Below are 12,151 nucleotides of genomic sequence, written 5' to 3' on the forward strand. Positions count from 1 at the left end.
CAACCCCCATGCCCCGCCCTCATGAAAATTGTGTCAGGACCTTTTTTTTTTTTAAGGAGACTTTATTTATTTATTTTTTTCTTTTTTTCGGAGCTGGGGACTGAACCCAGGGCCTTGTGCTTGCTAGGCAAGTGCTCTACCACTGAGCTAAATCCCCAACCCCTATTTTTTTTTTTAAAGACTTATTTATTTTATGTATGTAAACACACTGCGTTCAGACACACCAGAAGAGGGCATCAGATCCCATTACAGATGGTTGTGAGCCAACATGTGGTTGCTGGGAATTGAACTCAGGACCTCTGGAAGAGCAGTCTGTGCTCTTAACCACTGAGCCATCTCTCCGGCCCCTATTTTTGGTTTTTTGAAACACAATTTCTCTATACAGCCCCAGCTACCCTGGCGCTGATTCTGTAGGTCGGGATGGCTGGCGAATCAGAGACTCCGGTCCTCTGCCTTCGGGAGCGAGGATCAAAGGTGTGGGCCACCAGGCGGTGCTCTTAAACTCCTACGGTTTTCTGTGACCTGCCACAGTTCACTACAGTAAAGGTGCTTCTAGCACAAGCCTGCAAACCTAAATTCCATCCCCAGAGCCTGTGGTGAAGGAGAGCATCTACTCAAGAAAAAATCCTCATCTGGACGGGCAGTGGTAGCATACACCTTTTTAATCCCAACACTCCAGAGGCAGAGGCAGGCGGATCTCTGAGTTTGAGGCCAGCCTGGTCTATAGAATGAGTCCCAGGACTGCCAGGGCTGCACAGAGAAACCCTGTCTTTAAAAAAAAAAAATGAGAGAGAGAAAAGAAGCTGCCTTCTAGCCTCCACTTACAGGCTGTAGTGCGTACGCGCGCGCGCGCGCACACACACACACACACGCACACACACTAAATGAAAATAAATTAAAAGTAAACGAAATTGTATATGTCCGTTTGCATTAGCTTGCCTCTCACTCTGCCTCTTCATTTTTATTATTATTTCATGTTTAATTTTATGTGTCTGGATGTTTTGCCCGCATGTGTGTCTGCGTTCTGCATACATACCTGGTACCCTTGCAGGCCACAGGAAGATGTTGGATCCCCTGGAGTTAGAGGTAATCATGAGTTGGTATGCGGGTGCTGGGAATGGAGCCTTAGTCCTCTGGAAGAGCAGCCAGGGCTTTAACCACTGAGCTTTCTCTCATGCCGGTGTCTGTCTGTCTGTCTATCTATCTATCTATCTATCTATCTATCTATCTATCTATCTATCTGTTTTTGAAAGAGAGGGTGGGTCTCAATGTGTAGCCTTGGCTGGCCTCAAATGTACAGAGGTCAGCCTAACTCTGCTTGCTGACTGCTAAGATTAAAGTTATGCACCCCCACAGCCAGCCCTCAGATCTACCTCACACGAGTGTAACTTAAATTACATGTCAATTAGATTACATTTATTCTCTGTCCCACTATAACAACATATTATTTTTCCCATTCTCCCGCCTTACGGTTTAAAAACACATAAAACTTAGACCCGAAGATGGAAAAGGAAAGTTAAAATAACGCCCAGGAAGTGTCCATTCTGCTTCTAGTTCACTGTTGGACTAGTACCTGCTACAGGCCGAGTAGTGGGTGCCTGGGAGCTCAATGCAAGGTGAGTCTGAGCCCGTAAGAGAGAGGAGCGGCTCGGGCGGCGCATATAAACTACAGGTTCAGTAATTCATGACAGAACATTTTGGGATTGTAAAGGAGGAAAGGCACTTCATCTGTCCTCAGAATATCAAGGAAGGGAACACGATGCAGACTTGTGACGGACACCTGCAATCCCGTCCTGAAGGAGGCAGGAGGATGGAAAGTTTTAGGTCAGCTTGGGCCTCACGGGAGAACTGGTCTCAGACTGACAACAGAAAGGTCTCTAAGTTGTTTGGCCAATAGAGGTGTTCAGATAATGCTGTCATTTGGAATAAATCGCCCAAGAACTAAGTTAAGTATCTATTAATTGGTGCCTTATGTGGAAGGAAAAGGCAGCCATTGAGGTGGAGAGATTCGACCTAAAAATTCTACTGCCGGCTCTATATTTTATTGTATTCATTTTTAAACAGGGTGTGTGTGTGTGTGTGTGTGTGTGTGTGTGTGTGTGTCTGTGTGTGTCTGTGTGAATGTGTGTGTATGTGTGTGTGATTTGTGTGTCTGTGTGTGTGTGTCTGTGTGTGAATGTGTGTGTCTCTCTGTGTGTGTGTCTGTGTGTGTCTGTGTGTGTGTGTCTGTGTGTGTGTGTCTTTGTGTGTGTGTGTGTCTCTGTGTTTGTGTGTGTGTTTGTGTGTGTTTGTGTGTGTGTGTGTGTTTGTGTGTTTGTGTGTGTGTGTGTGTGTGTGTGTGTGTGTGTGTGTGTGTGTGTATGTGTGTGTGTGTGTGTGTGTGTGTGTGTGTGTGTGTGTGTGTGTGTGTGTGTGTGTGTGTGTGTGTGTGTGTGTGTGTGTGTGTGTGTCTGTGTGTGTGTCTGTGTGTGTGTGTCTGTGTGTGTCTCTGTGTCTCTGTGTGTGTGTGTGTGTGTGTGTGTGTGTTCGTGCATGTGCACCCCTGTACCAGTAGTCCACACGTGTGCTGGGGTTTGAACCCAGGGCCTTGGGAAACTCTCTGCCACTGACCTAAATCTCATCTCAGATACAGGAATCAAAATCTCTGCTGGTGGAACTCTGCAAACCTTCCTCTCACTGTGGGATCTTAAAACAGTCCAGCCCCCAGATGAAGTAGAGATTAGTGCTATTTGAGTGGAAGGGAAACAAGGCAAACAGAAAGCTTATCTAGGTTTGCAACCTTGGTAATTAAAATATGAAGAGAAATTCAAGATTAGTTATCCTTGAGACTGTCCAAATTATGGGATGCAAGGAGTCCACAGGATGTAATTTTAAACTGAAAAAAAAAAGTTTGCTGGGTGGCGGTGGCACACGCCTTCAAACAGAGGCAGGCGGGTGTCTGAGTCCAAGGCCAGCCAGGACTACACCGAGCAACACTGCCTCCAAACCAAACCAAAAGTTCAGTTCTGGCACCTTGCATTCAGGAGCTCAGGAGTTAGAGGTCAACCAGGACTATTCAGGAGAGACCCTGTCACAAAAGGGAGGGGGTACGCAAATTAGGGCTGGAGGTACAAGGCCCCAGTACCACACATGCAAATTGTATTCAATAAAATTAAAATGAAAAAAACCAGACAGGTGGGTTGGGGATTTAGCTCAGTGGTAGAGTGCTTGCCTGGCAAGCACAAGGCTCTGGGTTTGGTCCCCAGCTCCAGAAAAAAGAAAAAAGCCAGACAGGTGATGGTGGCACATGCCTTTAATCCCACCACTTGGCAGTCAGATCTGAGTTTGAGGCCACCCTGATCTACAGAGCGAGTTCCAGAACAACCAAGGCTACACACTACACACACACACACACACACACACACACACACACACAACCTGTCTCAAAAAAGCAAAAAACAAAACAAAAGAACACGTCACACTATGAGAAAGACGGCAAGTTAGAGGCTAGTTCAGGCTACATAGCAAGACCCTGAATCCAAAAGATAAAATGTAATTCTCCCAATAAGCTTTGGCTGTCTGTTTTGAAGATGAGAAACCTGATGCCTGTGGTTGGTAGATTTGAACCTATGGCTGTTTAACCCCAGCGCCCATTACTTCCTGCCCTGCCCAATGCAAACCTCCTGCTTCTTTGTGGGCCATTAACTTACCCTCACGAGAGTAAGCCTAGTCCAGACCACTAGCAGAGTGGGCAGCTGGACCAGAGCCAGTGCTGGGAAGAAATAACAGTGGCACCCTCAGATTGACAGGGCACTTAGTAGTGGGTATACTATTGAAGATAGCTTAATTATTCTGACCTAAGATACACTTGTACTTGCATTTTATGTGAACGCATGGGTAGATGTATGCAAGCCGCCATGTGGAGGTTGAGAACTGAACCCAGGCCTTCTGCAAGCGCACACAGTCAGCGGTCTAACCACTGAACCATCTCTCCACCCGGCTATTGAGTATTTTATAAAGAACTAACAATATACAACAGGGCTGAAGTTACGTAATCGCATAAAGTACAAATGTAGTGGGACAGGTTAAGTATATGTAAAGATAACAATTTAAATGTCAACATGTATTTTAAAATATTGGAAGTGCACAAAGCATGTTTTATATAGTTCTTAATAATAGAGTGGGTCTCTGTTTGGGGGGGGAGTCTCCTTATGTAGTTCAGGCCTGGAACTCAGTGTGTACACCAGGCTGGTCTAGAACCCACAGAGATCTTCCTGCCTCTGCCTCCTGCATGTGGGGTCTAAAGGCATTAGCCATTCATCTTCGTTAGGGTTTCTATTTCTGTAACAAAGACACCATGACCAGAAAACAAATTGGGGAAGAAAGGGTTTATTTGGCTTATACTTCCAGATCATAGTCCAACGATGGAGGAAGTCAGCACAGGAACTCAAGCAGGGCTGGAACCCGAAGGCAGGAGCCGATGCAGAGGCTGTGGACTTACTCATTTGCTTCCCATGGCTTACTAAGTCTGCTTTCTGATAGAACCCAGGACCAGCAGCCCAGAAATCTCCCACCATGGGTTGAGCCCATGAGCGTCCCCACTGATCACTAAGTGAGAAGAGGCCTTACAGCTGGATGTCATGGAGGCGTTTTCTCAACTGAGTCTCCTTCCTCTCTGATGACTCTAACGTGGGTCAAACTGACACACAAAACCAGCCAGTACACCTGTGTGTGCGTGTGTGTGTGTGTGTGTGCACGCCTTTGCATGTGTGTTTGGTGTACTGTTCAGTCACACCAATGATAGTCGCTAGACCAAGAGTGTATTGTTAAAAAATGGCAATGGACCTTAAAGTCACTAATCAGAAAAGATTATCCGGGGCTGGAGAGATGGCTCAGCGGTTAAGAGCACTGTCTGCTCTTCCAGAGGTCCTGAGTTCAATTCCCAGCAACCACATGGTGGCTCACAACCATCTATAATCAGGTCTGGTGCCCTCTTCTGGCCTGCAGGCATATACGCAGGCAGAAAGCTGTATGATGTATACATAATAAATAAATGTTTAAAAAAAAAAAAAAAAAGAAAAAAGATTATCCGAGCCTATTCCCAGTAAGGACAGTAAAATCAAGCAAATCCAAGAGTCAGAATAAAAAAGGGGGGGCACATTTGTTTTTAACTGAAGAGAGGTGCTCTGCCCCCCCCCAGAAAGATATTAGATTCATCAAGGACTAGTGCAAGCCTGTGGCCTTTAAAACTGGCCTGGCTATTTTCTCTGCAGACTTAAGTGTAAGCAGTCAGCTTGGTGAGTGGGAGAAAGTACAGTCCTCTATGGCATCTAATCCTTCAGGTAACAGTAGCCCTAAACGGCTGGTAATCCTAGAGCAGGTACATGTATGCACTAAGTGGTGCAATCGGGGTGAAGATAGCCATCACAAAGATTCATTTGATTCCAACAGTAATCCACACCGAGTCACAGAAAACAGCCTGTGTGTGTGTATGTGTGTGGATGGGGGTGGGGGAACGAGGTCTTCAACGAATTTGCTAATTCTAGCTGGGCCCGCCCAAACATTTCCTGAGAGCAGCCAGTATCAAACCCCAGTGGCTGTGCATTAATTCCCCGGAATAAGGCTTTGGTGTCCGGGAAGTTCAAAACAATGCTTTGTGCTTGACCAAAAGAAAAAAGAGTTGGAGAAGTACTGGGAAACTGGAGCAAACCCAGAAAAAAGGGGTGCAACTGGACGCCTGCTGGTGGGAGCAGCCTAGGCCTCTGGGCAGGGTGGGCACGTTAGGCGGGAGCCCAGGTGAGGGGTGTCTTGTGGTGGGCTGCAACAGCATAGCCGTCCCGGGGCCCACAGAGGCCCCCGCGTTTGGGCCGCAGGCCCCCGAGCAGCCGCCCCACTCGGCGACGCATCCCCAAGCACGGGCCGCGAATCTCAACGGCTCCGGGCGGGAGCGTGGAGCGGGAGGGGGGGGCGGGCCTGCGGGAGCCGCTCGGGCCTGAGGACGCGGCGGTGGCTGTGGCAGAGCTGGGCCCTGACCGCGCGCGCCGCGGCTCGGGCGTGGGGCTGGCTCGGGGCAGACGCAGGCACACAGACACCATAGAGCTCCGCTTTCCCGTAGCAGCTGCTGCCTCTGCAGCTGCCTCTCCCGCCTCAGCCTCTCGGCCCGGCACACACTCACACATTCAGATTTGCGCGCTGTTTCAATCCTCGGTGACGTGTCCTCGCAGACAGCCAATGGCGCACGGGCTCTGGTCAGGACAATGGGAGGGAACGGGCCAATGAGCGAGCCCCGTGAGTTGGCGGTAGCCAATAGGAGGCGCGCTGGCTGGAGAGTAATGTTACAGAGCGGAGAGAGTGAGGAGGCTGCGTCTGGCTCCCGCTCTCACAGCCATTGCAGTACATTGAGCTCCATAGAGACAGCGCCGGGGCAAGCGAGAGCCGGACGGGCACTGGGCGACTCTGTGCCTCGCGGAGGGTAAGTGTGGGGCGGCGCAGCGGCGGGGAAAGCGCCTCAGGCAGCCTCGTAGCCCGCGCGGCGACCGGATCCCCGCGGCCCGGAGCCGGCGGGTCAGGCTCCACACAAAGGCAAATGAGGGGGGACCGTGGGGGGAACTGCGCACGGAGCGAGGCTCCGCCGGGCGCCGCGAACGCTGCCCCGAGCCGAGCCGCGGGCCTCAGGCGGCCGCCACTTCACACCCGCGGCGCCCTCCGCGCTTCACTGGCGCAAAAAAAATTTTTTTGTGTGTGTTCCGGATTATTTTAAAAAAATTTTTTTAAACGTGTTTGTGGCCCCCGGGGCCGAGCGTTTCGGGCAGGCGGCGTGCGCGGAGCGGGCAGCGGCGGCGCTTCCCGGCTGCATGGGCGGCCGCGGCGGGAAGCGCGGGGCGGCAGGCAGGGCGCCGCTGCGGCGGGCGAGGGCGGCGTGGTGGGCCGGGGCGGCCGTGCAGGGGGCGGCTCGGGCCGGGCGCGGCGGCGGGCGAGCGGGCGGCAGTGGGGGAGCGGCGCCGCGCTCGCTGGAACATGGCTGACTCGGCCCGGCGCTGCTGGCTGTAGAAAACAAGGCGGGCGTGCGGGCGGGGGAAGCTGGGCGCAGCAGTTCTGAGGCAACTTTTTTTTTTCCCCCTCTCCTCTCGCTCCCTCTCTCTCTCTTCACAGCCCCGCGTTCTCCGTGCAGGGGCGGCAGGGGCGCGCGGAGGGAGACGGCGCAGGGGGCCGCGGGGGAGGGGCCGCGCCCCCGCCCCCTCCCCCGCCGCCATGGCGAGTGCGCCAGCGCCCCGCCCGCCGCGCGCCTCAGTCTCCTCACACACTCACATACACACACACACATACACACACTCACACGCGCGCACACACAAAGGGAAGGAGCCATATTCTCGCTCGCGCTCGCCCTCGCGGCGGCGGCGGCGGCGGCGCAGGCGGGGAAGACGCGCAGCGGCCATTCCGTGCGCCGGCCCTGGCGGCCGCGGGCGGAGCCAGCCCCCATTTCGAGCGGGGCTTCTCCTTGCGCCGCGGCCGACAAAATGGGGGCGGCGGCGCGAGCCTGCGGCCTTCCGGGCGCACGTGGCGGCCTCGGGCCCGCCCGGAGCCGCAGCCCCCCTCTACCTCAGGCCAAGTTCGGAGGGCGGGGAATCCTCCCCGCGCGCGCCAGGGTACCCCAACTTTTCACGGGCCCTGTTGGAAAAAAAAGCCCGACACCCCCGTGGTGGCAGAGGGGGGGCGGCGGCAGGAGTGGCTTTTGTCCCTCATCCTTGTTTACTCGGAGAAACTTCAGACCGGACGTGTTTAGTCAGAGCAGAAACGCATCTCGGGGCCAAAGCGATAGGAAACGGCGGCCTCTCCCGGCCCTGTCCCAGCGCCGCCTCCGCCCTCCCGAGCAAAGTTTGATGCGAAGACAGGGTGTTCCTAAAGCTGGGTAAACTTTAGGTGCACGAGGGGGATTTATTGTTTTGCTTTTCATCCCCTCCCCCTGCTTTTCTAGGCCTGTAATTCTCTTAAGGTCTACTGGATCATTCCTTGTACACTGCAAAACTCACTAATGGAAAGGGTGGGTTTTTTTTCTTTTTTTTTAATGTTTGTGTTTTGCTGGTTTAAATTTTTTTTAAAGATTTGCACATGGTTTAAACTACCAGTTAGGAGTCATTCAGAACAGACCGGACAGATAGCCAATGCTTGAGTGTATCTGTGCCTACATTTTTGAGATCACACTTTGAGGACCGTTTTTTTTTTTTTCCTTCCCTGTGTCCCATGCCCTCATTGCTGTGGCTTAACCACTTCTAGGAATTGGCTATGGTTTGCAATGTCCTGCTTGGCTTTTATGGGAGATTGTCGTCACTGCTGTGTTAAATAACACAAACTTTGGTTGTCTTGCCACCCTGAGCAGTTCGAAACTGGTCCGTTTCAGTTTTTTGGTTACTAACATTGAGTGCTTTCTTTCAGAAAATCAACTAAACATGGGCAAAGGAGATCCTAAGAAGCCGAGAGGCAAAATGTCCTCATATGCATTCTTTGTGCAAACCTGCCGGGAGGAGCACAAGAAGAAGCACCCGGATGCTTCTGTCAACTTCTCAGAGTTCTCCAAGAAGTGCTCAGAGAGGTGGAAGGTAAGGGGGCTTTAGAGACACTGGCGGCCTTTTAGTTGTAGATTAGGATGAAGGGGCTGGGTGTTCTCCTTACTATTTGACTATTAAAGTGCTTTAGGGTGGCATATTAAACACTCTATATCAAATTTACAAATGACTCTTTCTAGACTATGTCTGCTAAAGAAAAGGGGAAATTTGAAGATATGGCAAAGGCTGACAAGGCTCGTTATGAAAGAGAAATGAAAACCTACATCCCCCCCAAAGGGGAGACCAAAAAGAAGTTCAAGGACCCCAATGCCCCCAAGAGGCCTCCGTAAGTATGAGCTTTTATTTTGAGTTGTTTAGAGTAGGTAGGAATTGATTCGGCCACCGTGTCTAGTACTTGGTACCTTAGCTGAAAATGGCTCTCAGGTCTTGTATTTTGAGAAGTCATAATGTAACTTAAGTCGGGTAGAATTTTATTAGGGTAAGGCATTTGAACTGAGACACTGATTCCTTTGTACAGTATATCACTACCATTTTTGGTCCTTTTGTATCTTTAGAAATTGCTCGATTTCTAATTGCTCAATTACTAATTTAGAATGTCTTATATTTATATATATGCCTGAAAGTTGTTAAAATCTGAAAACTACATTTCTGGTTTTAGTTCGGCCTTCTTCTTGTTCTGTTCTGAGTACCGCCCAAAAATCAAAGGCGAGCATCCTGGCTTATCCATTGGTGATGTTGCGAAGAAACTAGGAGAGATGTGGAACAACACTGCTGCGGATGACAAGCAGCCCTATGAAAAGAAGGCTGCCAAGCTGAAGGAGAAGTATGAGAAGGTAAGGAGGATGGCAGGGAACCTCAGATGTGTGAGGGGATTGTACTTGAGAACTCGTCTTAATTTCCTCTTTGTTTGCAGACTTAAATTTTTTTCCATATAGGAAGGGCCAACAGTGTTTGTTTTTCCAATAATCTGACTTGAGGCAGGGCATTTAAGCTGTTTTAGTTTTATTTCTTAATATATATCCAAATTTGGGGAAAATTTGTTGTGAGGATGGTTTCTAAGTGGTTATATGCATATACTACAAAAATAGATTGGGCCAAGTAACTAACTGTACTGCCTACATACAAATACTCATTATATGTTCACTTTGGATTAAATAAAATTGCTTAAATTTCAAGCTTGCCAAGGTAACTGTCAGTAGAATGGAGGAAAATTATAATTCCAATTCATAAATTAAAATACCTAGAAGCTAATTTTTGTTTAGGTCACTTTTTTTTTCCTGAAAATGTTCGGTTTTTTTAGACATATCCCCAACTTCCCCTAGTTCCCTTCTGTGGATTAAAGTCTGGCTGTGGACCTGTAGAAGGCTGTTTTGTGTTCAGAAGGTGGCAGTATTACCCTTTGATCGGTCTGCCTTCTAGTCCTCATAAACTAGAATTAGGATGTGGTATATAATTCCACCTCAGTGAGGCATAGCAACACAAATGTTAGGCTGCCATGTCATGAGCTGTGGGTTGTAAATTGTTCGCTTATGTGCCTTTTCCTGTGGTCTTAATTATTTGGGAAGATACAATGGCCTCTGTTCTGGAGACTTTGTGTTAAGTTTTATTTTTTGTCTTTGTTACTCTCCCCTCGCTTTGGAAGGATATTGCTGCCTACAGAGCTAAAGGAAAACCTGATGCAGCGAAAAAGGGGGTGGTCAAGGCTGAGAAGAGCAAGAAAAAGAAGGAAGAGGAAGATGACGAGGAGGATGAAGAGGATGAGGAAGAGGAGGAAGAAGAGGAAGATGAAGATGAAGAAGAAGATGATGATGATGAATAAGTTGGTTCTAGCGCAGTTTTTTTTCTTGTCTATAAAGCATTTAACCCCCCTGTACACAACTCACTCCTTTTAAAGAAAAAAATTGAAATGTAAGGCTGTGTAAGATTTGTTTTTAAACTGTACAGTGTCTTTTTTTGTATAGTTAACACACTACCGAATGTGTCTTTAGCTAGCCCTGTCCTGGTGGTATTTTCAATAGCCACTAACCTTGCCTGGTACAGTCTGGGGGTTGTAAATTGGCATGGAAATTAAAGCAGGTTCTTGTTGGTGCACAGCACAAATTAGTTATATATGGGGACAGTAGTTTGGTTTTTGGTTTCTTTCTTTTTTTTTTTTGTTTTTTTTTTTTTTTTTTTTGGTTTTCTTTTTTTTTCCATCTTCAGTTGTCTCTGATGCAGCTTATACGAAGGTAATTGTTGTTCTGTTAACTGAATACCACTCTGTAATTGCAAAAAAAAATGGCGGCTGTTTTGTTGACATTCTGAATGCTTCTAAGTAAATACAATTTTTTTTATTAGTACTGTTGTCCTTTTCATAGGTCTGAAAGTTTTCTTCTCAAGGGGAAGCTAGTCTTTTGCTTTTGCCCATTTTGGGTCACATGGATTATTAGTGTGTATCTTCATATAGTTGGAAAAATCTTTTGTCCACACACCCTGCATATTGTGGTAGGGGTAACATTTTCATCCACAGTTGAAGAATTCTCCAAAATTGTGATCAGTTGGATAAGAGATACTCTACTTAGCAAAGCAAGGAGTGATCAATTCTGTCACACCATGGGATTATTAGATCAAACAGTCTGAAAGTCTGTCCTTGAAGGACTAATAGAAAAGTATGTTCTGCTCCTTACCTGAGGACTCCTTTAACTGCCATTACTGTGTAATGACAGTTATATTTTGCAGTTTCCCCTACTAAAGACCTGAGAATGTATCCCCAAAAGCGTGAGCTTAAAATACAAGACTGCTGTACTATTTGTTGACCTTAGTCCCAGCGAAGGCTATCATGAGAAGCTGGCTGTAATGCCTTTGCCCTTCTATCTAAATACGGATTGCTCAGGAAACTTGACTGTTTAAAGGTATATTTAATTAGTTGAGCCAGCTTTTAAAATTATGCCACATTTAAAATGAAGGGTATATTTTCCTATATTGTGGTTTGTCCCTTTATAAATCAGATACAAGGAAAGCGGATAAACTTTGCATATTAGTACCAGTTGTCCAAGCCATTTGCTTTTTCTTTATAAAGCCCGAACTCATTCATTAATCATGTTTAATCTGCTTAGTTTAGGGAACAATTTGGCAATTTTGTGGGTTTTCTTTTTTCTTTTTTTTCTTTTTTTTTTTTTGAGATTATCATTCTCTTAAAGTGCCAGTGTTTTAAAATAGCGTTCTTGTAATTTTCCGCGCTTTTGTGATGGAGTGCTGTTATATCATTTTGACTTGGGTTCTTTACAGTTGCCTTTGTTCTGTAATTTGAGGAGGAATACTGAACATGAGTCCTGGATGATACTAATAAACTAATAATTGCAGAGGTTTTAAATATTAGTTAAATGACTTTCACTGAAGAATAAGCTTTTTGTCACACTTTATAGTAGTGCCTTAAGAGTAAACAACTTAAAGGCTTTTCCCCATTAACAACACTTGGTGCTGGGCCCAGTGAGGGAGAGAGTGGGTACAAAGTGGGTAGAAAGGTTGTCAACCTACGGTGGAAGGAGGGGACCAGCTTCCAAAATGGTTTGACCACACAATCCCTACATTTGTGTACACACAATACATTTAAAAATATGAGGAGCCAA

At 47.7% G+C, this 12,151-nt stretch overlaps 1 protein-coding gene across 1 annotated transcript; it reads left to right on the forward strand.

The window, feature by feature from the left end:
- Positions 1-8,710: 8,710 nt before the first annotated feature.
- Positions 8,711-11,895, forward strand: Hmgb1 (high mobility group box 1). Its single transcript, XM_032886681.1, has 3 exons — positions 8,711-8,868; positions 9,202-9,376; positions 10,186-11,895. The coding sequence occupies exons 1-3, from the start codon at positions 8,726-8,728 to the stop codon at positions 10,360-10,362; spliced, it is 495 nt and encodes a 164-aa protein (XP_032742572.1). The 5' UTR covers positions 8,711-8,725; the 3' UTR covers positions 10,363-11,895.
- Positions 11,896-12,151: the final 256 nt, after the last annotated feature.

This window comes from Rattus rattus, chromosome 16, assembly GCF_011064425.1.
Source record: "Rattus rattus isolate New Zealand chromosome 16, Rrattus_CSIRO_v1, whole genome shotgun sequence".
In the NCBI taxonomy this organism is placed as follows: Eukaryota; Metazoa; Chordata; class Mammalia; order Rodentia; family Muridae; genus Rattus; species Rattus rattus.

Excerpts from the sequence above, each read along its gene's own strand:
- Hmgb1 (XM_032886681.1), top strand. The coding sequence starts at position 8,726 with ATGTCTGCTAAAGAAAAGGGGAAATTTGAAGATATGGCAAAGGCTGAC. Across the intron at positions 8,869-9,201 it reads AATGCCCCCAAGAGGCCTCC|TTCGGCCTTCTTCTTGTTCT; the intron begins GTAAGTATGAGC and ends TTCTGGTTTTAG. Across the intron at positions 9,377-10,185 it reads TGAAGGAGAAGTATGAGAAG|GATATTGCTGCCTACAGAGC; the intron begins GTAAGGAGGATG and ends TCGCTTTGGAAG.